Source organism: Triturus cristatus, chromosome 3_2 (genome assembly GCF_964204655.1).
Source record: "Triturus cristatus chromosome 3_2, aTriCri1.1, whole genome shotgun sequence".
Classification (NCBI taxonomy): domain Eukaryota; kingdom Metazoa; phylum Chordata; class Amphibia; order Caudata; family Salamandridae; genus Triturus; species Triturus cristatus.
Genome location: NC_140584.1, coordinates 1067888254 through 1067912268, shown reverse-complemented (window position 1 = coordinate 1067912268; position 24015 = coordinate 1067888254). Strand labels below are relative to the sequence as shown.

At 44.8% G+C, this 24015-nt stretch overlaps 1 protein-coding gene across 1 annotated transcript in view; it reads right to left on the bottom strand.

The window, feature by feature from the left end:
* LOC146859134 (uncharacterized) overlaps nt 1-24015 on the bottom strand; it is a 2052335-nt gene that overhangs the window by 349132 nt on the left and 1679188 nt on the right. Inside the window, exon 94 of the mRNA XM_085649806.1 lies at nt 9585-9741. Within this exon, the coding sequence (XP_085505932.1) occupies nt 9585-9741 (157 nt within the window). The remainder of the gene's footprint in view (nt 1-9584; nt 9742-24015) is intronic.

The window sequence follows — 24015 nt, the reverse complement described above, 5'->3', positions numbered from 1 at the left end:
CAGGTAATGAAGTCATTCCCCAATATAATGACTGCAGATGGGGGTAAAACATGTGTTTGTTTAATTAACGCTCGTGTTTTCAGCTGATCCTCATTAATTGCTTCAAACTTACGAGGATCACCTGAAAACACAACCTCTTCCAGCTTGTTTTCAGCCTATCCTCGCCCCTCTCTTCCAGCCCCTCTGTCCTGGTTTACTTTTTCAGCAACCATGCTCCGTCTCTTGTGTTGGTTCCCTTCCTCCCCCGACTCCTCCCAGCTGTTTCTGCTTGCTTTCCCACCCCCTGCTACACCACCCCACCCTCTGTCCTGCTTTAATTACACCCAACATAGGGGATCAGGGTATTTCTATCCTGCCCCCTTCCCTTTTTTTAAAAAATCTTTTTTCTTGTGACTTGGTTGAACCGAGTCACAAGATGGCTGCCAACACTTACTGGTTTAAAGTGTTGGCAGCCAATCAGATCTCAAGCATGAGATCAGGAGGGGCCGCGGATCCACTGTGGCCACAGTTGTATATCTGAGAAATCTTTACATTTCTCAGCATCTACTGAATGGATTTACACCATTTAACAAAAAGGTCGCTTTCTGGACGAAGCGCTACCTTTTTCCAAATCTGGAGTAATTCCATTCAGCACTTCGGGCTGTAGCCGTGCCTAAAGTTTCCTATGGAAATTAACATGGAGAAAAAGAGTTTTGGTCCCTCATCCTTTTTTCTCGGCCCCTACTTGACGAATCACCCTGAAATTTGCAAGACAGCAGCTGAGGTGACTTCCCCGATAGTTTTGAAACTTTGCGATGATTCATCGAACGGCGCCAAAGTTATTGGCAAATCAATAAACACTCTTCCTATAGAAACGGCATCTTAACTATAACTACCTACTGCCGACCGCCAGTAGGTAATATATATAAATTTATATATGTGTGACCAAGGCCGTCGCACCGGCCGAAACGCGTTATGGCTTATGAATGAAAGTAAACTGAAAATCCGCAGTTGAGTCGGCTCCGTTTGTGTGGATCTTTTCAAACATGGAGTTGATATATATATATATACACACACACAGAAAATTAGATGCACACCGCCATGTTCCAACATTGCACAAAGAAATTACCTATACCGTCCCACAAAGGAGGAGGACACTAACTCATGTATACCAAAGAATACACCATAAACTATGAATTTACTAGCCCTTCAAAAATGTAAGCACTTATAATAAATATGCAGTCCGCTTAAGAAAAAACTGCACTGATTACCCTGGCTAAGAAAAACCAGAGGGGCGTGTAAATGAAACAGAACCCCAAAAAGGGCATCACAAGAGGAAAAGAACGACTATAAGCTCACAACAATAGCCCTTAAAAAAATCATATAACGAAGTCCAAGAAGGACTAAGCTGTATAGCCAAGTGATGCCCACACATGACAAGGTACTCAGCGAAAACGTTTTAATAGTACACAAATAGACTATGAAATAGCAAACCAATACTCCACTTAGAGTAAGACATATACCCAAAAAAAGGGTATGATCTCTTGAGACTAGGCTCATCATCCGAGTAAAATTAAAGAACAAACCAGCTACAGAGACAATTGGGAGATTAAAATAGTCAAATCCGGAGTCAGACACTCGTGCCTTAAGAAAGAAGCAGTGCTTAATACTTCAACACAACAAAGTGCAACAACAGCAGAGGCAGGATTTAAATCCTTAAATCTAAAGATCCACAACAGTGTCTATATAAAAGATAAACAAAAGACCTGATAGGGCCAAACTATACAGGAACGGGAACCGCAGTGGCTATGAGCGATGTATCCAGCGCCGATCGGACGTCAGGACAGCGTCGTATTGTCATGCACCATGTGTGGCGCCTCTGGTGTCGACCGATGTCAAGGCAGAGTCATATCCACCTCCAGTACAACCTCATCCAGCGCCGCCGTCGTCACAACTGGAAGCCTCACCGGGCTGTGCACCGAAGCCATGATGACCCCAGGCATGGAGTTGAGGTCTTCATCTGGTGTCGAGGGTGAACCTGCCGTCGTGTTTCCAGTCAGAGTACCCCCTACCTCCTTTGGGCCTGACAGCGCTCCAGAGGGAGGCATGGACCTAAAAAAGGCATGCAGGGCATGATAGTATGCCTGCATCTGGATCATAGTCACGCTGGCTCCAGGATAAGGAGGGGGGCTCGGGGTCGACTCTTGTACGACGTCCTACAGTAAGGCACAGGAGGAACCAGCAGCCACGTCATGACGCGGTGAGGCCGAAGACCGGCGCAAGCTCAATACCTTACGATGGGATTTTCTTGACTTGGGTGTGCGGCGCTCACAGGAACGGCTCTTCGAATGGCTCTGGGCAGGAACCTCAGAGAGGGAAGGCCGACGTCGCCTGGATTAGGACCGGGAGAGCCGTACCAGCAAGAGCTTCATCCGCCTTTCCAGCAAGGTCTTAGACTTCAGCCTTTGACAGGCGTCGCACTCCTTGGACTTGTGGTGCTCTTCTAGGCACCACATACAGATGGGATGGGGATCCGTAGGCCGACATCTGTCAAGCACAGGTCTCGCATGACTTAAAAACCTGAAGGCATAGGCACACTGTTCCCTGACACAAAAAGGCATCGCAGTAGGCCACAAATACAAACTGCCCGAGGAACCGCTTCACCGGATCCGCGCTGGAGAGCAGAAAACAAGTACCTGATGTCCGCAGGTCGGAGGGAACTTATATGGCGCCACTGACGTCACATACATAGACAACGTCATGGCGGAGCTGTACTGCGCCATCCCCTGGCGTGCAGAGGTGCTGCTGAAAAATGTCCTCCTACGCGGTTGACACCCAGCTGATTTTCTTCCTCACAGACCAACCCACACCCGCCAAGAGCAACTTCCACAACAGGATAAAGGTAGTCGCCACCTGGATTAAGGACAGCTACGTCAAGATTAACTCAGATAAAACCAAAGTCCTCATCCTGGGCTCCTCCCCCTCTGCCTGGGATGACTCTTGGTGGCCCACAGTGCTCGGAAACCCCCCTGCACCCACGGACCATGCACGAAACCTCAGAATCATCATGGATCACCGCTCTCAATGAACTGCCAAATCAACGCCGTTTCATTCTCCTGCATCACACACTCTGCCTCCATTGTGAGATCTTCAAGTGGATCCCCACTAAGTCCAGGAAAATGGTCACCCATGTGCTCGTCAGCAGCAGACTCGACTACGGCAATGCACTCTATGCCGCACCCCCAGAAACTTAAAAAAGAACTAAAGGACTTCCTAGTTTGAGGTATTGGTCCGCACCCGCCACCGGGATGGTATGGCTTGGGTATCTAATTTAAAGACAGCTAGAAGTCTCTATCAGATGAACAAGTCACTTACTTTTGGTAACGCATTATCTAGTAGAGACTTTATCTAGCTGCAGATTCCTTACAGCCTCCCCGCTTTGTGCACTAATGTTGTAGGACTAGGGTTACTCCCCTTTTCACAGCACCAGTTTATAGAGAACTCCGGTGGATGCAATTGGTCTGCTGTAATCTGAAGGTGGGAGACGACAGCCTGGGACGAGGATGCCTTCAACAGCCAGTCATCAAGGTAGGGGAAGACTGACACCCCTAACCTGCGCAGATGAGCTGTGACCACCGCCATCAACTTTGTGAACACCCTAGGGACTCTGGTAAAGGAAGCGATTGATGGTCCAAAGATCTAAAGATCTAAAATGGACTGCAACCCTTTGTTTTTCTTTGGAATAACAGCCACTGCCTACTTCTGAAAACGGGACCCTTTCTATAGCCCCCTTGGCCAAGAGAGCTGTAACTTACTCCTGTAGCAATTTTAAATGATCTTCCATCAGCCGTTCCTGATTTTGCAGAATGGGAGGAGGGAACGAAAGGCAGACAGCAGTATGTTATGGACCTCCAGTGGAGGAGATGATGATGGATTCTCCCGCCAACTGGAGTGGTGTGGTCTTGCAGAGTCAGACTAGGAGTGCTTCGAGGTTGCGGCTGCTGCGGGCAGGGTGGCCGATGACTTCTGGCTTTCATTCCTAGATTGGAATGAACCACGTCAATGTCCCCACACAGCTTGGGAAGCCTGCACAGGATGGTGCCTTAGATAGGGCTGATGTGGCTGGAAACCCCTTCCGTTGCCATAAAAGGGGCGAAAAGTAGACTGGCCACGTGGAGTAGAAGAGTGGCTCAAGGAACTGGCCGTAGCTCGAGAGTCCTTGAACCTCACTAGGGCAGAATCTGCGTTTTCCCAAAAAAGGCGGGTTCCATTAAATTAGCCTGAACATCACCCAAGAAGCCAGTTGTCCTAAGCCAGGTGTGGCGCCTCAAGGCCACTGTCGTGGAAATCAATCTGCCCAATGAGTCCATCTTATCAAGGTCACACTTTATGGAGAATTTTCCTGCATCTCTCCCGTCCTTAACTGCCTGAGAGAGCACAGCCCAGGCCTCCTCCGGGACTTGTGGCTGCACTTGCACAACCGTCTCCCAAAGGAAATGGGAAAAATGGCCCAATAAGCCCTTTCTGGGGTGGGGTGGGTTGAGAAACTTTGGGTCGCCCAGAGCTAGGTGATGGCGGCGTTCAATTGTCCTATTCACAGGAGTCCCTGTGCTAGGCTTGGAGCACGTGCATAGAAGGACATCAGTTAGTGCTTCATTAAAGGGCAAAAGGGGTTCTGAGGTGGAAACCCCCGGCTGAAGCCCTTCAGTCAGGAAATTAGACCTTGGCCTCCACAGAAGGCAACTCCAGTCCAAGGATCTCAGCTGCCCTCTTGACCGCCATGGCAATAGATGCCTCCTCCTCTGTAGCCACAGTTTGTGGAGAGACCACGCCAGTATCTGGAGAAGGATCCAGTTCACTGGCCTCCCCAAGATCCCCATACCAGTCCAACTGCTCCGCAGAGTCATCCTGGTGTTCCAAAGGGTCTATAGACCCCTCCCAATTCTCTCCTGAGCCTAACACATCCATAAAATGTTCATAGAACCCTTGTGTTCAATTGGAGCTGGAATTGGCGTCAGGCGACGTTGTTCCGACTCCGTGTCATCGGAGATAAGGAAGGGGCTGGTACTGCCGACGTCGCCAGTGGCACCGAAGGCACCTACTTGGGTCTGACGTCAGGGGAGGTCACGGTAGGACGACCGGCGTCGACCCAAATCCGTGATCGGATCTTTGAGGCAATGGCGTTGAATCCGATGGGACCCCTATAGACCCCGCGGGTTCTAGGGCTCACCAGAGGGGTTGGAAAACTCAAAAAACATGGTGCATGGCGGAGCACGGGGTCGCTCCAGCTGCCGGAAAGGGAGGGAGGCGCAAAGTCGACCCTGACTTCGGCTCTGCAGAACCGTCAGTGCTGCTTACCTCCTTCGTCAAACTATGGCAATCAAGGTGAAGATGAAGTCCGTTTGGACTTCTTCTTATGCCTCTTCCCCGAGTGTCCTGACAACCTTGAGTGGGACGAAGAGGACTTTGGGCTCCGGAAGGGGTCCCGCAACCTCCTCCTCTTTTGATCGGGATTGGGACCTCCGCGGAGTCTCGGACGGTGTCGACTGCCGGGCTGCAAGGAGCTTCAAAGCCCGCTCCAGCAAGGCCTTCGGAGCCATAGCCCAGTCCGAGCATGACTTCGTATCGTGGTCATGGTCGAGACAGCAGAGACAGATAGGGTGGGTTTCGGCAACAGACATCGTGCGGGGACAAGCCCAGCACGGCCTGCACCCTGTCTTCCTTAAAGACATCCCCGCACACAATGGAAAACTTTTCGAATTTGACGAAAAGTTGAGAAAAGCCCTGTCAAAAAGCGTCAAAAGGATTGCTCTTCCCGGATTGGTGTTTAACTGGAACCGAAAGAAAAGAACTGACGTTCGCGTGCCTGGGTGGCACCTTTATAAGTACCGCAACATCATAACCGACACTACTGATTCTGTCAAGAGGAGCCGAATGCAACCACCCGACGATGCGCGCAATGGGTATTGCTCAGCTAAAGTTTCCAGATCCAGTCTGATGCCTGGAAAATTCAAAGGTAAGAAATCTGCAGCTAGAGGTCTCTATCAGATCATCCCACACTGCAACCACATCACCGGCCACCTGGAGGACCTTCAATGGCTACCTGTCAACAAAAAAATCACCTTCAAGCTTCTCATGCAAGTCCTACAATCCCTCCACAACGCCGGACCTGCATACCTCAACCACTATCTCTCCTTCTACACTCCCACCAGACAGCTTTGCTCCACCCAACTGGCTCCGACCACCATCCCATGGTCCCGGAACTCCCCACCTCTGTACCTCAGGCAATCAACATCGCTGCCGCAATTATGGACCTAGTTCTTCGACTGAACTGCAGCCCCACCCTCCCTAACAACCCCACTCAGCACCATGAGACCTTCACGGGTGAGTAGTCGCACTTTTATAAGATGACTGATTGATTGATGGATAGGCTAAAATAGACTTGTAATACAGCGGGCGGGATATCTGCCATGTTTGTGATGAAGTGACCCGGTCCACCAAACTCTAAATCATGCCCTGTATCGGAAACCACAACCTATCACCAGTACTCCGGAGATTAACCCTATGGCCGAATCACATAAAGGGAATACTGCAAGTACTAATTCAAAGCACAATCTCTGCCACCGTTTTAGGCTGACTTGTGTTATGAATGGCTGAAGAAGGCAAAGACCTCAAGCAGTGGTATTTTAACAATGGTAAATGGTTGCTTATCATGGGAACTTTAAAAGCATGTGCTGCTTTTGGCTGGAAATATAAAACCATTTATTGACACATTAAAAGTAAACAACAGAACAGAACATAGAACATAATTAAAACATAAGAAGGCAGAAGGCAACCAGACAGTTAAAACAGAAGGCAGCACAACAACATACAGGACAAAATATCAACAACGAAAAACCAGAATGCATCATAAAAACACAAAAGCACAAGAAACAACATCAGCATCATAACAAAATCCAATAGAACACATTTTCAGAAGCATTCTGGTCACACATTACAACCTGCAGGAATCTGTTTTCATAATACTACTGTGAAAATGTATTTCCACCAACACTACTTTACTTTCTATGAAGGATATCTGTTAGCACAGGTGAAGGATGTTTTGCGATTCAGCTTTAGGACTGTTTTGCAAAGTTTTCTCCCTTAAATACCCATGAAATCATGAAACAACTTTAAAATACCCTGTATCAAAAGAAACATATTAACTTCTACTTGTCTGCTATGCCCTCTCCTGATGAATGTTTAGGCTATGCTGTTTTTGTTTGAAATCTATTGAAACTGATATAACCCGACTGAAAGGGAAGAAGCCCTCATCCGTGTAAACGTATAAACACTGATAAACACATACATGTCCACAAACTAAAATGCCATGCAAAGAAAATAAAGTGAATTTGTCCATTTTTATTTGTTTCTGAAAGGGCAAACACAATATGACTTTGTTATATGAAGCAGCAGCAAGAAAGACTGGCTAAAGATTAGTCTTCTTGAATTTTGTTGCTCAATATTGCCACTAAATGTGTTTGTTTTTCCTTTTGCCTCTGCCAGTTGTGTTTGCTTTGATTAAAGGCGCATGGTTTAGAAGCATATTTTCAGATCTGAGCTGAACATTTCATACAGTGCAGAAAACCCAGGACTATTACATCATATTTGATCTTTTGTCTGCATTGAAATCTGAAATGGACTGCTGAAATAGCTGGCTTGGTGGAATCTTGGGCAATATGTTCAGCCAAGTTGTCACATAGTCATAGAATGAGTAAACCCCTTTGATACATCAGCTCCCTTTGCTCACAAGTCAGTACTGATAGCAGGTCTCTTGCTTAACACACCACGTTTTAAACATTCAATGCAAGATGTAGTGGCAGGTGTACTGGACTGCGTATTGGACAGCGGTGAGAATATTACACAAGAGTTTCCATATATCAAAGCAGCATTACAAAAATTCAAAGCTGCAGCTTGCCCCATTGCCATTTATATATTGGTTAGCTATTACTGGCTTATTAGCCAAGTACTCAGTATGGTTTTTAGGACGACTTGCAATGTGAACAGCGCAATTTTCAATTCCCAGAATACAACGTGCTGTTGGTTAAAAAGTCAATGCAACAAAGCAGCGATAGTCTGGCAGAGTGCAGAAAGGCAGGGTCAAGCGTGCTGGAAGCATCATGTTTCAGGGGGTTTACAATGCAGCGCCGCATATTAATCTGGTATGACTTACAAAGTAAAGGTTCTGGACGGTACTAAGCTGTTGGCACGGGTGAACACCCTTCAAAGTTATAACATGTCACTTTTTCCATTTATTCCATAGTGGTAAGGGTTCTCCTGCCTCAGATGACTCTGGGGGGTTGTGACATACTTGCTGCTGGCACATATGAGGTACACTCTCTTGACAGGGGATGAATGAGCACAATGTAATAAACACAACAAACTAACACAGTAATTTACACTAAGAAATGAATCTAACAAGTTAAAATAATAACAGTGAAGTAAACTGTTCTGTGTTCTAGCAAGAAATGTAAAAAATATCTCATCATTTCCTTTTCATTGCTGAGGAGGTATAAAGCTGAAAACAATTCCAGTTCTTTGTTGATTGAATGGTAGCCGGTTACAGGCATCGGCTTAATAAGTCAAACTGGTATGATGCTTCAATCCCTCCCTTTATCGGTTGCCAAAAGCCTGCTGAAATTGATATACATTGTGCTTCACATGAAATACCATTGATTTTTTGTGGCACAGTTCAAATATGTGAAAAAACACAAACCACACAGTTGGTTGCGCCTAACTGCTCGGCTTGCCTTTCAGTGCCAACACGCCAATCAGCACCTGGATGCTTTAGTGTTGGCGTATGTATGACACGTGTGGAATGACACCACACGTTATGGCATGAGCATGTCAGATGTCAATTACTGTCAATTCACACGTCCGGTCAAGGAATAGGACATCACTGATGCTGACAACAAAATAACTGCGTGTTCCTTGTGCTGCCTTCCTCGCACCGTGTCAGCAGGCGGAGTTGGTGGCGCAACAGCCTTCCCGTATCAGGGGACTCATACCAGTGTGAAGATCAGAAATTCAATAACACCACCAACACAGGGCCAGTTGTGCGTGTTTAATCATCCATCAACAAGATGCAGACACGCAACTGATCAGAAGCTTAAGTCTCAGCAGCTCATAGAAGAGCAGGCATTCCAATCACAATGTCACCTATGGGTCATGACAAACAGAGAGAACAGACCACACCACAGTGCATTAGAATACTACAGCATACTACAGATCATTCAATCATTTTAGGAAGTATGCGTTCTCACCAATTTTGGTCACAAAGTAAAAGTATAGGAACCAGTGCCTCACACACTTGTAAAATAACTGTCACTTCGATCTTCCAACAAACTATGCAGAGGCCAAAGACCTCTGTCCCCTTGAAATATTGTTTCAGTGTAATCCATGAGACTTCAAAATGATACAGACTCAACTGACCTAGATGATCCGAGCTACCATATGTATACAATGTCCATAGAATGGAGTCTATCCGGTAGACATTCATATACAGCACCATCTTGTAATTGACTCTACCCTTCTGAATGAGTCCAATAAGAAAATGTGTTGCTTACTGTGCCTCAGTGGCCGCTCTCTCGGTACGTCTTGGTAGCAGTGGTTCGCCAACAGAGCATCCTTTCGGAAATTTTTCACTAAGCCAGGTTGAATATTGCAGCGGCTCAACGTTGGCAGAAGGGACTGGGATGGTTAGACCTCCTATATCGATGGAATCTGGTAGCGAATATTAAAAGACATCATTTAGCTCTGTTTTACTTCAAAAATCCCATACGTAGGCTTAGGCTTGTTCATTTTGAAGGAAGCAGCCATTGTTAACTACGATACATATTAACATCAATGAGTAACATTACTACAGTTTAAACATGAAATAAGTCATACTGTTACTAGTTTTACAGAGCCACAATCATTTGCCACTATGGTAGCATTTTTTAGAAGGTTTTGAGTTTTGGCCACATGAACACCAGCTGTGCATTGGCTACGTTGGGCATCTCATACTAATGTTTTCTACCAAGTTGTAAAAATAAAATGTGCCAACTGAAAGGTCAGTTTACCAACTTCTTTAATAATAACAATAACACTTTCTTTCTAATTTATCCAAAGAGGAAATCATGATTTTCTACATGTGGTCTCAAGAGTTACCTACCAGGGCTGTCAGGTCAGCAGAATAATTCAAGACTTAGAGAACATTCAGCACAATCATCACAAAATCTAGATCACTTTACAGGAAGTGAAAAACGCAGCTTAGGACTCTGGTTGAGGCTGAAAGCTCAAAAAAGCTGCCTCTGTATCTAGTGCCACAATATTCGAATTGCAGGTTTACATTAACAGTGAAGATGGACGCAGCTCATGCGCATGGCTGAAGCAAGGATTCCTGGTCCTGTAGGCAAAGTGGCAATCTGCCGCTCCATCCTCTGGAAGAGGGATGTATTCAATGATTCTGCTGGCATCAAGCAACCCCATCCGGGGTATCTTAGGTGGTCATCTAAAACTGCTTTAATGTAAAACATGATATGCCCATTCTTCCACAAATGAATGGACTTGTTCTATAATTTGACAAAATATTTGACAAAATATAATTCCTCAATGACTTATGAGCTAAGTCAGTGATTCAAAAATGGGCAGAACGCTTCACATATCTATCAATAAATATTCCGGGCCATATGCTGTGGTCAGAGTCAACTTTAAAGTGCCTGTCATTTTTTGCACGAGGCATGGAAGTGCCCAATTATCAGCCGGGTTCCTCTGGGAAGTACAGACAAGAATAGGCTTGACTGTTGACAGTTGCAGGTCATTCTAGATGTTTGGAACATAAGTGAATTAAGGGTGAAAAATGTGCAGGGAGAGGCAACATTATTATTACAGAAACAGTTGTACAGAAGATGTTTTAGGTGGAATCTGGCATTTATAAAAGTTTTATCTCCAGTAATGCTTAGACCCTCAATACAAGTGGCATGCACCGGTCCCTGGCATTTCTAAGTAGCCCAGTGCTTCTGGGCACTGGATCATTACGTTTGCAAAAACTGAACCTGGTAATTCCAGGCTCAGAAACACTAGAGCGTGTTTCACCAGGTGCAGATATGTACCTAATGAAGGCTCTACAGTGGCATGAGCACAGCCTGGCACCACTACCTTTGTGGAGCATGCAACACTGCTCCTAATCCCAGCTAGGCCTTTCCTGGCTCCAAACCCCATGTCCACCACCCCAAGCAGCAACATTGAGTGTATGTATGCACTTGGCCACATCCGGAGCCCCAGGCCTAAGGTGTGGCTCGAGGCAAACAGAGAACCCACCTGCACAAACAGATGCACAGGTGAGCAGACTGTACTACTTTAAAGTGGGCCAGAGCAATTCCTGTCAGAGTGTGCAATGTCTGCAACCAGCCCCTCCCATCCCACAGCTGCCATGCCAAAAGTGAAAAGGAGGAAGCCCCAGGCCATGGGCAGAGCATGGGGCTGATAGCTCCTCTGATCCCCTCAGTGTCCTGCACCAAAATCCAGCAAACTCAAACCTGAGGGTCATCGAATGCAGAACACTGAGATCCATTCACAATGAAGCTGTGAGGAGCACTGCTTTAAAGTTCAGGGATTCTTTAGAGGTCAGTTTAAGGGACTGAGGACAAGGAGAAGAAGGGGACCCACCTGGGAGAATGTGGAAATGATGCTTTGTATGATAAGCAATTGGCTTTGGTAGCAGTGGTCTGAACAGATATGATAGAGGCACGGTGGACTCTAGGTCTTTCACATGTACAGTGGCAGTGACCCTTCTGTATGTCAACCCTACAGCTTCACTCAAGATATTTGATATTATCACACACATTAATCATGGCATTGACAAGCTGGCCGGACATCAAGAGAGGAAGATGGGAGAGGAATTGGCCTAACGGCTAGGGTGGTCAACTTCAAATCTGGGGAACTGGGACGTGCAACATCCTGTGATTCTGGGTAAATCACTTAATCTCCCCGTGCCTAACAAAAATGAATGTGTCCGGGGCGTGGCTGCCGCGCGATGCAAGATGGCGGCGATCCTTTGAGCTCTGCTACATCGCAGAGTCTCTCAAGAGGTTTCTGACCGCTTTTGTGCTCCTTCCGATGCTCTCCAGGGTACGCAGACGTCGCGCTCTCTGACAGCTCATGAAGGATGGATTTCCAGTGAGTGTCAGTTAATTTTCAGGCCACATTTGCCGCTTTTCACTTTTCCAGTCACGGACGGCCGCCATTTTGTTTTCTCGCAGCGTCCTTGATTCTCCTGAGGTGATCATGTAACGCGCTTGCCAGGCTTATCAATGCAGCGAAAACGATACTCAACTGTGCCTGTTTTCTGCAATATTTCTCCTTTTTTGTGAATTCCAAGCTTGTACTTGGCTTTCTACTTACCGTTACTTCACCGGACAGCCTCATGTTGCCTATCTGGATGATTTTTTTTATTCCTCCTACTGTTCTGGAACTTCATATCTACTTTGTTGGCTGATCTTTTTTCCTCTTGACTATGAACTTCTTTTTTCTCCTATTTTTGTGCTTTTTCATGTGAGGAATATATTATGTAGATCAGTGCTCCTGCCATCAAGCTGTAAGGGCCTTAAGAATACCGGCATCCACTCCTCCTTTGATGTATCAGATGATTGTGGAAGTTTATATTTTACCTGGAATTTATTCTATTCATACCCTCCATTATTTGGTATTGCCTGGTGTTCACTTTATATTGTATGTGAGTCCTCGTAATATTGATAATCTATTTATGGGAAGGATCTCTAATCTCAAGAATCACTCTCATCATCATCGACAAGTCTATCTCATCAAGATGGCCAACGATTCCATTTCTCTCCCAAAACCCTCTTCATCTGTGCCAAACCGAAAAGGGCCAAAAATGATCCTCCATCTCCAGTACACTCCTCTTCCAATCCGGTCTTAGACTCAATCCTGGATGAATTACGTGCTTTAAAACCATTCATGAGCAGTACCAATGAAAAATTACAGCTGATTGAGGACCGTTGGATTATCATGGAGGGTAAAATGTTGGCAATGGAACAACGCATAAGTAACGTTCAAGATGTTGCTCTCAAAGTTCCAATATTAGAACAAGAAATACATAAGCTTAAACTCCACACCGAGGATTTAGAAAATCGAAGCAGAAGGAACAATCTTCGCTTGTATGGTTTGCCCGAAAATGTTGAGGGTCCGGATCTTCTTTCCTTTTTGAAGAAATGTTTGGCCGATCTTCTCGGACTTCAGTCTTCACCTCCTCTCAACATTCAACGTGCCCATCGTCTTGGTCGCCCTCGACCTCAATCTACCAGACCACGTGGCATCATTATCCTTTTCCTTGAATATACTGACCTCATGCATGTTCTAAAGACTGCCAGAGAGCGGCGGCGTCTTATCTGGTCGGTCCATAGCATTTTTCTGTCACAGGATCTTTCCAATGCCACCAATGCTCGACATAAGGAATTCCTGGCCCTTCGCCCCCAGATGCGATCTTTGAATATTCGTTATGGCATCATACACCCCTGTCTGTGTAAGATCACACATGATGGTGTCTCCTGCTCCTTTGAGGATCCTGCCAAGTTGAAATTGTTTCTGCACTCTATTACTACAAGTTCCATGGACACTAATGTTTAATGTTCCTAAAGTCATTTATGCTTCAATATTTTTAGATTGTTAATGTTTTACACTTTCAGTATTGTTCCTTGTTCCGGGGCTTGAAGGTTCTTCATCCATTCTCCACACTTTCATGCGGTCTCAATAATTTGTTCTTGTCTCTTCCACTATTTCATTCTTTTTCTATTCTATTGTCTTATTTTATGAACTTGTTTATCCTCTTCATCTCCATCTCTTTTCGCTGTTGTTCTTGTTCTTGTGTACGGACATGTACGATTCGGTCGGGAAACTTTCCAAACCACATCAGAATCGGGCCCTTAATGCTGTGGTTAATGATCAACAGATCACTTTCTTTAATATTTATGGCCCCGTTAAATCTGACCCTGACTTTTGGCATTCTATCAAAATAAAATTATCTTCTCTTACTAATTCGAATATCATTACTGCTGGTGATTTTAATGATTGGTTGGACCCCTTTTCTGATAGGAAATCAGACTGTAAGTTTAAACCTGATACACCTCATAAGGCGTTCCAATCGGCTATTGCCTCTCGTCCACTCTTTGATGTTTGGAAAAGTTGTAATCCTGACATACAAGTAATTTACATTCTTTTCTAATATTCACCATACCATGTCTCGTATCGATAATATTCGTGTTTCAAAATCATTACTTCCTTCTGTCCAGTCTTCTGAAATTGGCTCCATTTTTATTTCTGATCATGCACCTTTCTCCATAAATATGGATTTATCATTTATCTCACCCAAGCACGCTTGATGGAGATTCTACAATTTTCTGTAGTCTGATCAAGCTTTTATTTCTGCTGCTAATTCTTTTATTAATGAATTTTTCCAATTTAACAAACCAACCGATACTTCTATACACAACAATTGGGATGCTTTTAAAGTCTCTTTCAGAGCTTTCACTATTTCATACACTGCCAACAAGAAAAAATCCTCAACTTTACAATATCTTTATACACTAAAGTTGATTAAGTCTCTTGAACACACCTATTATACATTCAAATCACCTGCTCACCTACATGACCTCATTAAACCAAAGTCTGATTTAAATAAACTTGCCACAGTCGATGCATGTAACATTCTACTTAAAATAAAGTCTAAATATCACCGCGGTCTGAACAAAGCAGGCAAGATGTTGGCTATTTAAAAGTTAAATCTGAAAGGAAAAATATAGGTCCAATTCGTCACACCACTAATAACACTTTACTCCTTTCTGATTCAGATATTATTAGTGCATTTCAATCTTACTAGCATTCTCTCTATGTAGATGATACTAACCCTTCTAATTCTAATATCCAGACATTTTTTGATGGTCTCCCTGCTCCTTCTTCTGTTGAAAATTAAAACAGCGATATGATTAAGCATTCTCTGAAGACATGAATTCTTTACAGTCAAAACGTGTTTCTTGTCTTATGTTGACTAATGTCCGGACTCCATTTTGTATTGTCATGTCTCCAAGTGCTTTGTACGAGAAGAGTCCTACCTTTTCGCTAGCTGCTCTTTAATCTGCCTGGTAACAGTCTATAAATAGCTCCTTTGTCCGTCTGGTGCATGCCCAGACTTGACCACATCTGTTATCAGTTAGTCCTTGTTTGACCATGTTTTCGCGGGCTCAGGAAATTGTTAACTCCGCCCATATATTGATCCTGTATCGAAAATGTCCATAAATGGTAATGAATTTTGCTCTATGTTGTATCCACCCACTTATGAGCCCCTCTGTTGTGTATAAAAGGGGACCGTGTACGCAAGTTCTTTGTGCTACTCTATGCAATACTGAAGAGTGTTGTGTAGGTTGTAGGACCACCCTTAAGGGTTAATAAACTCTGTCTTTGTATTTGCAGTTTCCGTGCCAACTTCCTTCTAGTTTTCGTACACAGGAGGGCGAACCCTTGTATTTTACGGGCCTAGCTGGGGCCTGTACTCATCAATTGGCGCCCGTCACGTGGGGCTCATCGGCGACTCGGATGCTCGAAGGACTGGTCGTGACGAAGGTGAGGAATTTGGCCGGGGATGTGATCACTGCCAGCGGCGTCTTTTAGTCCTGGCATCCCGAGGTTTTTCTTCCTTCCCTTCCGAGCTGACCATCTGGGTGGCGCCGGTCCTCGACTGAGACCTCTTCTGTCGGTTTGCCGCGTGATAGCCGTTTGGGCGAATTTTGGAACTTGGCAGTTGGAATCTGGACGCTCTTGATTGGTAAGAACCGTTGTACGGTACTTACTCCGAGTTTTGAAGCCTGGGTTGGCTATTTGAGTTTGATTTGTGATGACCGGTCATATTTTGTATTGATTACTGTGAGAATATATGCGTTGCAACACATATAGGCAGGTAATGTGGAGATATTTCTCCGGAGTTGTTTAAATTTGAACGGCGCAACGTCTAAGTGCCATTTTTGATAATACTGCATATTTTGCATTATTTTTGAGCATGCCTGCTTTTAGCGCACTCCGTAAGTGGTGCTGCTGCTTTGGAAACCGGTTAAATCTTGAGGAATCTGCTCCAGCCCCCCCGGAGGGGACTCCTAATAGGGATATGTATGTGAAGCATGGTCTTTCCTCTATAATGTACAGCACAGTGTGGAGGAAATACACCAAAAAGGATCCTGAGTTACGATGGCCTTTGTATGGATCGTTTGATATGCGTAAGATTGAGTATGTGGAACAGTGTATGTGTAAACGGCGTGCTAGGCAAGACATGTTTGAATGCGTACGGTTATGCTATGTCTTACTGAATTATTGGCATCCTTGGACAGTTGGCAGGATAGGGAAAAGTTATATTTTGTTGAAACTTTTTCTGATGAAGTGGTTACTGCCTTTCGGAAATATTCTGATGTTCTTGAGCCTGATGATATAGTATTAGATTCTAAAGCATTACGTAACGGTGTTTTTTCTCCCTCTAAGGTACCCGATGCGGTCCGACGGCTGTTTGCATTACGGGACGCGATGTTTGAACTTAAAGAGAAAGCGCGCCAAAAGACAGGGGAGGAGGAGAAATCGAATCCACATGTCGGCGGGAAACAGTCGTCTACCTCCCATTCAGATAAGAGTGAACTAGTGCATGCTAAACCGATGCGAGAGGCGGCACCTTTGTATGTTCCTCCTAAAGGAGCGGGAACTAGTTCAGACATGTCTTCCCCCGATGCTAGGGGATATTTCGTGTATAATTGGGTTTATACTCCCTGGCATAGGACTGATGTTATGGCATTGAAGAATGCATTGCCTGACCCCCGCAAGAATCCAGCGGCCTTTTATGAGGAGGTCGAAGGGGCCTTGAATTCTTGTACTATGACTTTAGCAGATATAGATTTGTTCTTTGGGCTCATTTTACCACCGGATATGTGGCGATCTGTGCGGAAGGTGGATGATCAGGCTGTATTTAAGGCCAAATGGTCTGAGATTGAGGATGAGGATAGGGAGAGAAAGCCCGCGCAAAAACCGCCCCAGCTTATTTTAGATCTTCCTGCTGCTATCTTGACTAAGTTGAAAACGATCATTCCCCCTAAAAAGATTGACTGGAATATGTTAGCCTCGTGTAAACAGAAGGTTGATGAATCAGTTTCAGACTTCTTTACGCGCTTTGAGGAAACATTTCATGATTTCAGTGTTCAGTCACTTACGGATGATACGGGTCGACATCTTTTTGTTGATAAATATGTGGCGAATTTATTACCGGGAATAGCAGCTCGATTAAAAGCGAGTGAAAGTTCTTGGTCCACCTCGTCTCCGGCATCCCTCCTGACCATGGCTCAGTATTATGAGCGTCAGGAACAAGAAGCGAAGGGGCATGAGGAGAAGAAATCGAAAGATTTGAAAACTAAGGTGATGTTAGCACAAGTGTATGGTCCGCCTCGTCGGGGTGTTGAGAGAGGTAGAGGAGAATTTTATGGTCCCCCTTCGGGTCGGACGGATGTTAATAGAAATCAATGTGCGTATTGCAAACAGTTGGGTCATTGGGCCAGGGATTGTCCGGTATTATATGCATCTCGTCAGGGACATGGTCAGGGACCGCCGAGAGGTAGAGGGGGCTTTTCGAACTTCAGAGGGAATTCCAATGATCGTGCTCGCTTTGAGCCTAACGTGCAGCAACGAGATAGACCTAATGTGTTTGATCAGCAAAATCAGTATCAAATGTCTGGGAATGACCGCCCTGGGTACCATGATTCGCAGCATGCATAGGATTGCGTTGGGTGGGGGTTGGAATCAGTTGAAGTGCCGGTTGATCAGAGGGGTCCTTATGTTACAGCAAATGTTCTGGGTTCTACTGATCGGTTCCTAGTTGATACAGGAGCTACTCGCAGTGCGCTGTTCAAACAATTGGTTCCGAGGGCTCCCCCATCTGGCTTAATGGTTACATCGGTAGGGTTTGATGGTACACTCTCTCGAAGCCCTCTATCCCAACCCCTTGCATTTCATGTTGACCAACTTTCTGCACCCTGTCCGTTTTTGCTTGCCCCGAACACGCCTGACAACATTATGGGTCTTGATATGCTAAAGCACTTCAGAGCTACAATCCAATGCTCCCCTACTGGGGTACGTGTGATCTTAAACGATAATCACCCTATGACAGAACGGATGTGTGTGGTTGCAGAGGATACTGTATTAGCTTCTCTCCCTCGTACTTTGTGGGCCACTTCGGATACTGATGTGGGACAGATGTTGATTCCGCCTGTCCACATTAGTGTCAAGGAGGGTGCTGTGTTGCCACGCCTCCCTCAATATCGTATTTCCCAGGAGGGGGAGGAGGCACAGATTGTGCAGGATTTGATTAAGGTGGGAGTAGTGGAGGAAGTTCCATATAATGTCTGCAACAGTCTTATTCTACCCATTTTGAAGAAGGATACTGATACTAGGGTTTATCGTTTCATTATTGACTTAAGGGAGGTGAATAAGATAGTGATACCTCAGTATCCAGTGGTTTCTGATATTACGACGTTGCTTACTCTGGTCCCGCCAACGGCGACCACATTTTCAGTTATCGATTTGAAAAATGCTTTCTTTTCCATTCCTATTCATCCTGACAGCCGGTACCTTTTCGGCTTCACTTTGAATAATCGGTCCTACAGATTTTGTAGAGTCCCTCAGGGTTATACAGAGAGTCCTAGTATTTACAGTCAAGCATTGAAAAGACAATTGGATTCCTTTGCTCTGCCTGATGGTGTAGCCCTTATACAATATGTCGACGACATCTTGTTGGCGGCCGACACTCCTGAGCTATGTGAGAAGTGCACGTTATCCTTGCTTTCCTTTTTGGCATCTCACAATCATAAAGTGTCGAAGAAGAAATTGCAATTCTGTAGACCAAAGGTGACTTATTTGGGTCACCTTTTGTCTAAGGAGGGGCGTGCACTCACACCAGATCGTATTCAAGCAATTTTGGACACGCCAGTACCTTCCACACAGAAGGACGTGCGTGCATTTTTGGGTCTTGCTTCTTTTTGTAGGCAATGGATATTGGGGTTTTCACATATAGTTAAGCCATTGTTAGCACTTTTGACAAAAGATACCCCAATTCCTCTTCCCTGGTCAAATAGTTGTGAAATTGCCTTTCAGCAATTGCGACAAGCCCTTTGCTCAGCACCAGTGTTAGGTACCCCTGATTATATGAAGCCTTTTACATTATATGTACATGAGAGAGATGGATGTGCATTATCAGTTTTAGTGCAGATGCACGGCGACAAGCAGCGCCCTTGTGCATATTTTTCGGCCGTACTTGATCTTGTTGCCCGAGCATTGCCTGGTTGTTTTCGCTCGGTTGCGGCGACAGCTGTGTCAATACGCCAAAGCGAGGGAATTGTGTTATCTCATAAGCTGTTGGTATTAGTTCCCCATGCTGTTGATGCCCTGCTTAATCAGACAAAGACGCAGCATTTGACCAGTGCTCGTTTAACGGGATATGAATTGACGCTTTTGGCTCCTCATATTACGTTGAAGAGGTGTGCAACGTTAAATCCAGCCACATTGTTGCCGTTCCCGGAAACTCAGTCTGAGGCACAAAAAGCACATGACTGTATTCTTGTGACTGAGGAACAGACAAAGGGTCGTATTGATCTCCAGGATACGCCCTTTACAGAGGTAGATGGAGAACTATGGGTGGACGGATCATGCCTGAAGCTACCAGATGGTACGACTTCAGCAGCGTATGCAATTACCACATTACAAACAATCGTGGAGACAGCACGCATACCGCAGAAATCAGCTCAAGCAGCGGAACTGATAGCATTAACACGAGCATGTGAGCTCAGTGCAGGATTGTGTGTGAATGTTTATACAGATAGCCGCTATGCCTTCGGAGTAGCGCACGATTTTGGCCTACTCTGGAAGGAGAGAGGGTTTCTAACGTCACATGGAGCACAGATAATGTATGGAGAGTTAGTTCACAACCTTTTGACTGCATTAACATATCCAAAGAAGATTGCCATAGTTAAATGTAGTGCCCATAAAAAGGTGGTTGATAAAGTTGGAGAAGGAAATGCTTTGGCAGACCGGGTGGCACGAGAGACTGCGATGCAGCCTGACTCTACTGCAATGTATGTTGTGAAGTCACAGGCAGAAAGATGGCACGATGCTAGGAGAGAAGTGCTGGAGATACAGAGGACCGCTTCCGATAAGGAACGGGAGCAATGGTCCAATGATGGAGAATTAGATGATGAATGGTGTTGGAGAAATAAGCAGATGGATAAATGGAAGTTACCCACAGCTTTCGTACAACCTATGGTTCAGATGGCACATGGACTAGCGCATGTCGGAGCTTCCGCAATTGTAAAATTACTCACACGAGTTTGGGAGCATCCGGAGATCGCTAGCACGGCAAAGAGGGTAGTGCAGACTTGCATGATTTGCCTAAAATATAACCCAGGAAAGGGTACACGAACTTCAGCAGGAGGATTTGCAACACCTACTGCACCCTTTGAGGTTTTGCAGATGGATTACATTCAGCTTGAGCGCTGTAACAATCTGAAGAATGTTCTAGTAGTGGTTTGTGCCTTCAGTAAATGGGTTGAGGCATACCCTACGAAAGACAATACTGCAATGACTACAGCTAAGATGCTATTGAAGGAGTTCTTCCCTCGATATGGTGTTTGTAGATTGTTGTGGAGTGATAACGGACCTCATTTTATAGCAGACGTTATCAAGTATGTCCTGAAAGGACTGGGAATTACCCAGAAATTTCATGCAGTGTTTCACCCTCAGTCTGCGGGATTGGTTGAGAAATATAACGGTACTTTGAAGCTTAAGATCGCTAAGATCCAAGCTTCAACTTCTTTGACTTGGCCAGACGCTTTACCGCTGGCATTATTGTCAATTAGATCGATACCGCATTCTCGGACCGGTCTCACGCCATATGAGATCGTGTTCGGACGCCCAATGAATATTTGGGGTCCACCGAAACCGAAGTCAGTGTATGATGTACCTTGTGTAATGATGAATGATTATCTGGCACAGTTAACGGATAATTTGGTTTCTATTCATCAACAGGTCCGAGAAGCGCTCCCTGATCGGTCCACAGGTGAAGGACATAACCTCCGGCCTGGAGACTATGTTATGATCAAGGTGTTTGAAAGGACGAACAGTCTGGAGCCGAGATGGGTTGGTCCTGAGCAAGTCTTGCTCGCAACGAGGACAGCTGTGCGGGTCTCCAATCGGAAGAACTGGATCCACTCCTTGCACTGTCGTAAAGTGCCACCTGGATTAGTGGAGCCTGCTGTATTGACTGACCATCGAGAAATCTTAACTGCAGAGAAAGGCCGTGCTGTGCAACCGAACGACACTGAGGAGCTCTTCCCGGACCAAGCGATTTCTGGGGGAAGAAGATATCATCTCAGACCGAGGAAGTGATTTCTTTCTGTATCAGGACACATTGTCAGAACGGCCCTTAGGTTAGTGAAACGGAGAGCCAATGAGGCAAGGGGGGGGATCAGCCCTGCATTAGTGTAGTGACACCCGTCTTGGCCCGCTGGTGAAGAAATCAACGGCTGCCTAAGGGGAAGAGTTCTGACAACCTTTTAGTTTCAGGAAGATATTGACTTTTACTACAAAATGGAGAAGAAGAAGATTTTTTGTGCGACAAGTTTTATTATCATTGTAGCTATTGTTGGTATAACCACGTGGTTTGTCGAGGATGTGACTCCTGCCCGTGAGTTGCTTGTTTTGACTACTCCAGTGCCTGAGGAGCACTACTTTTACACCCTTCCGTATCAAGAATTGAAGCATCGTCAGTCTTATTTGAATAATACTTTTATCCAGATGTTGCATCATACCCATGTTGCTACAAATGCTACGAACTGTTGGATATGTGGTATGATGCCAGCTCATCAGAAGAAAGGAGGAACGCCGTTTATACCTCTTCCTTTCTCTCATAATGGCTCTTGTAGAGCATGGTACACTTTGCTTTTTGCCACACGAAAACCTACAGTGGGACGACTACTTTTTAGACTTAATAAGGAATGTCATCAAGATAAAGAAGGTTATCCACAAGCTAATGGAACAATATGGGAGTGGGAAGAAAATCGACCAGATAATGAATCAATCCCCTACATCTTCACGAACACTAGAGACATTGTCGGAAATGAGAAATTTGTAATTCAAGTGGCACAAGCTCAAGCGGACCTGTGTGTTCAGAGTGTGGGTTATATTCCTGTTGGTGTTAGTGACTGTATTATTGTTTTGAATATAGATGGATTAAATAATAGTACTTTCTTAGCTTCCCATAATACGTACTTCGTATGTGGGAATAAAGGTTATTACCGCTTACCCGCCGGCTGGTCCGGAGTATGTTATGTAGCGTTCCTATTACCCCCTGTATTCTTGGCACCTGCATCCTATCATAAAGACTTGAAGTTATTGAACAATGTAACTGTAAATAGGTATAAACGTACTCTATCTATTGATGATGTTGACCAAACTGACACTAGCTTACAGCAGTATGTTGATTTTAACTTAGGATTGTTTTTCTTTGTTGGAGCTGCCCTAAATAGTAGGAAGGTTCGACGATTAACAAGAGTTGTAGAGGCTGTAACGAATCAAGCTGCTGCTGCTCTTGGGAATCTTACGGAAGAATTGCAAATCACTAGAATTGTTGCGTTACAGAATCGTATGGTATTAGATGTTATGTTAGCAGACAGAGGTGGAGCATGTAAAATTATTGGAAGTAGTTGTTGTGTATTTATTCCTGACCACACGCCATCAGTTTATAATGCTATTAATAAATTGCATAAAATCGCAGCTGAGATTCATACAGAAAATGGCACTTGGACCTTTTCTGGATGGTTTTGGGCATTGATCACTACATGGGGTTGGAAAGTTTTAACTGGTCTCTGTATTATTGTAGCAGTTCTGTTTTCCTGCTGCATTTGTGTTCAGTGTGGTCCCTTACTCTGTTCTGTATGTGTGTCATTTTGTATTCCTGATAAGAAAGCTATTGCCAATGTCACCTATCAGAAAAACTTAAACAAGGAGGTGGAAGAGATGATGAAAATTGACATATATGATGATTATCCTAATAAGCCGAATGTCTTCAGTAAATGCTGAAAGGGTCGTCTGTTGAAAATTAAAACAGCGATATGATTAAGCATTCTCTGAAGACATGAATTCTTTACAGTCAAAACGTGTTTCTTGTCTTATGTTGACTAATGTCCGGACTCCATTTTGTATTGTCATGTCTCCACGTGCTTTGTACGAGAAGAGTCCTACCTTTTCGCTAGTTGCTCTTTAATCTGCCTAGTAACAGTCTATAAATAGCTCCATTGTCCGTCTGGTGCATGCCCAGACTTGACCACATCTGTTATCAGTTAGTCCTTGTTTGACCATGTTTTTGCGGGCTCAGGAAATTGTTAACTCCGCCCATATATTGATCCTGTCTCGAAAATGTCCATAAATGGTAATGAATTTTGCTCTATGTTGTATCCACCCACTTATGAGCCCCTCTGTTGTGTATAAAAGGGTACCGTGTACGCAAGTTCTTTGTGCTAATCTATGCAATACTGAAGAGTGTTGTGTAGGTTGTAGGACCACCCTTAAGGGTTAATAAACTCTGTCTTTGTATTTGCAGTTTCCGTGCCAACTTCCTTCTAGTTTTCGTACACAGGAGGGCGAACCCTTGTATTTTGCGGGCCTAGCTGGGGCCTGTACTCATCACTTCCTTACTGGACACTATGGACTTTTTGGAAAAAGATATATCACATCAGGAAATTTTAAATGCAATAAAATCCTTGAAAAGAGCAAAAGCCCCTGGCCCTGATGGCTTTTCCATTGAACTTATCTCTCTTTTTCACATATTTTTGTCCCCCACCTGGGTGACATTTTCTCATCTTTTATTTCACACTCTAAAGCGGAAGGCTCCTTTCTTGATGCTCTCATTATCATTATCCCTAAACCTGA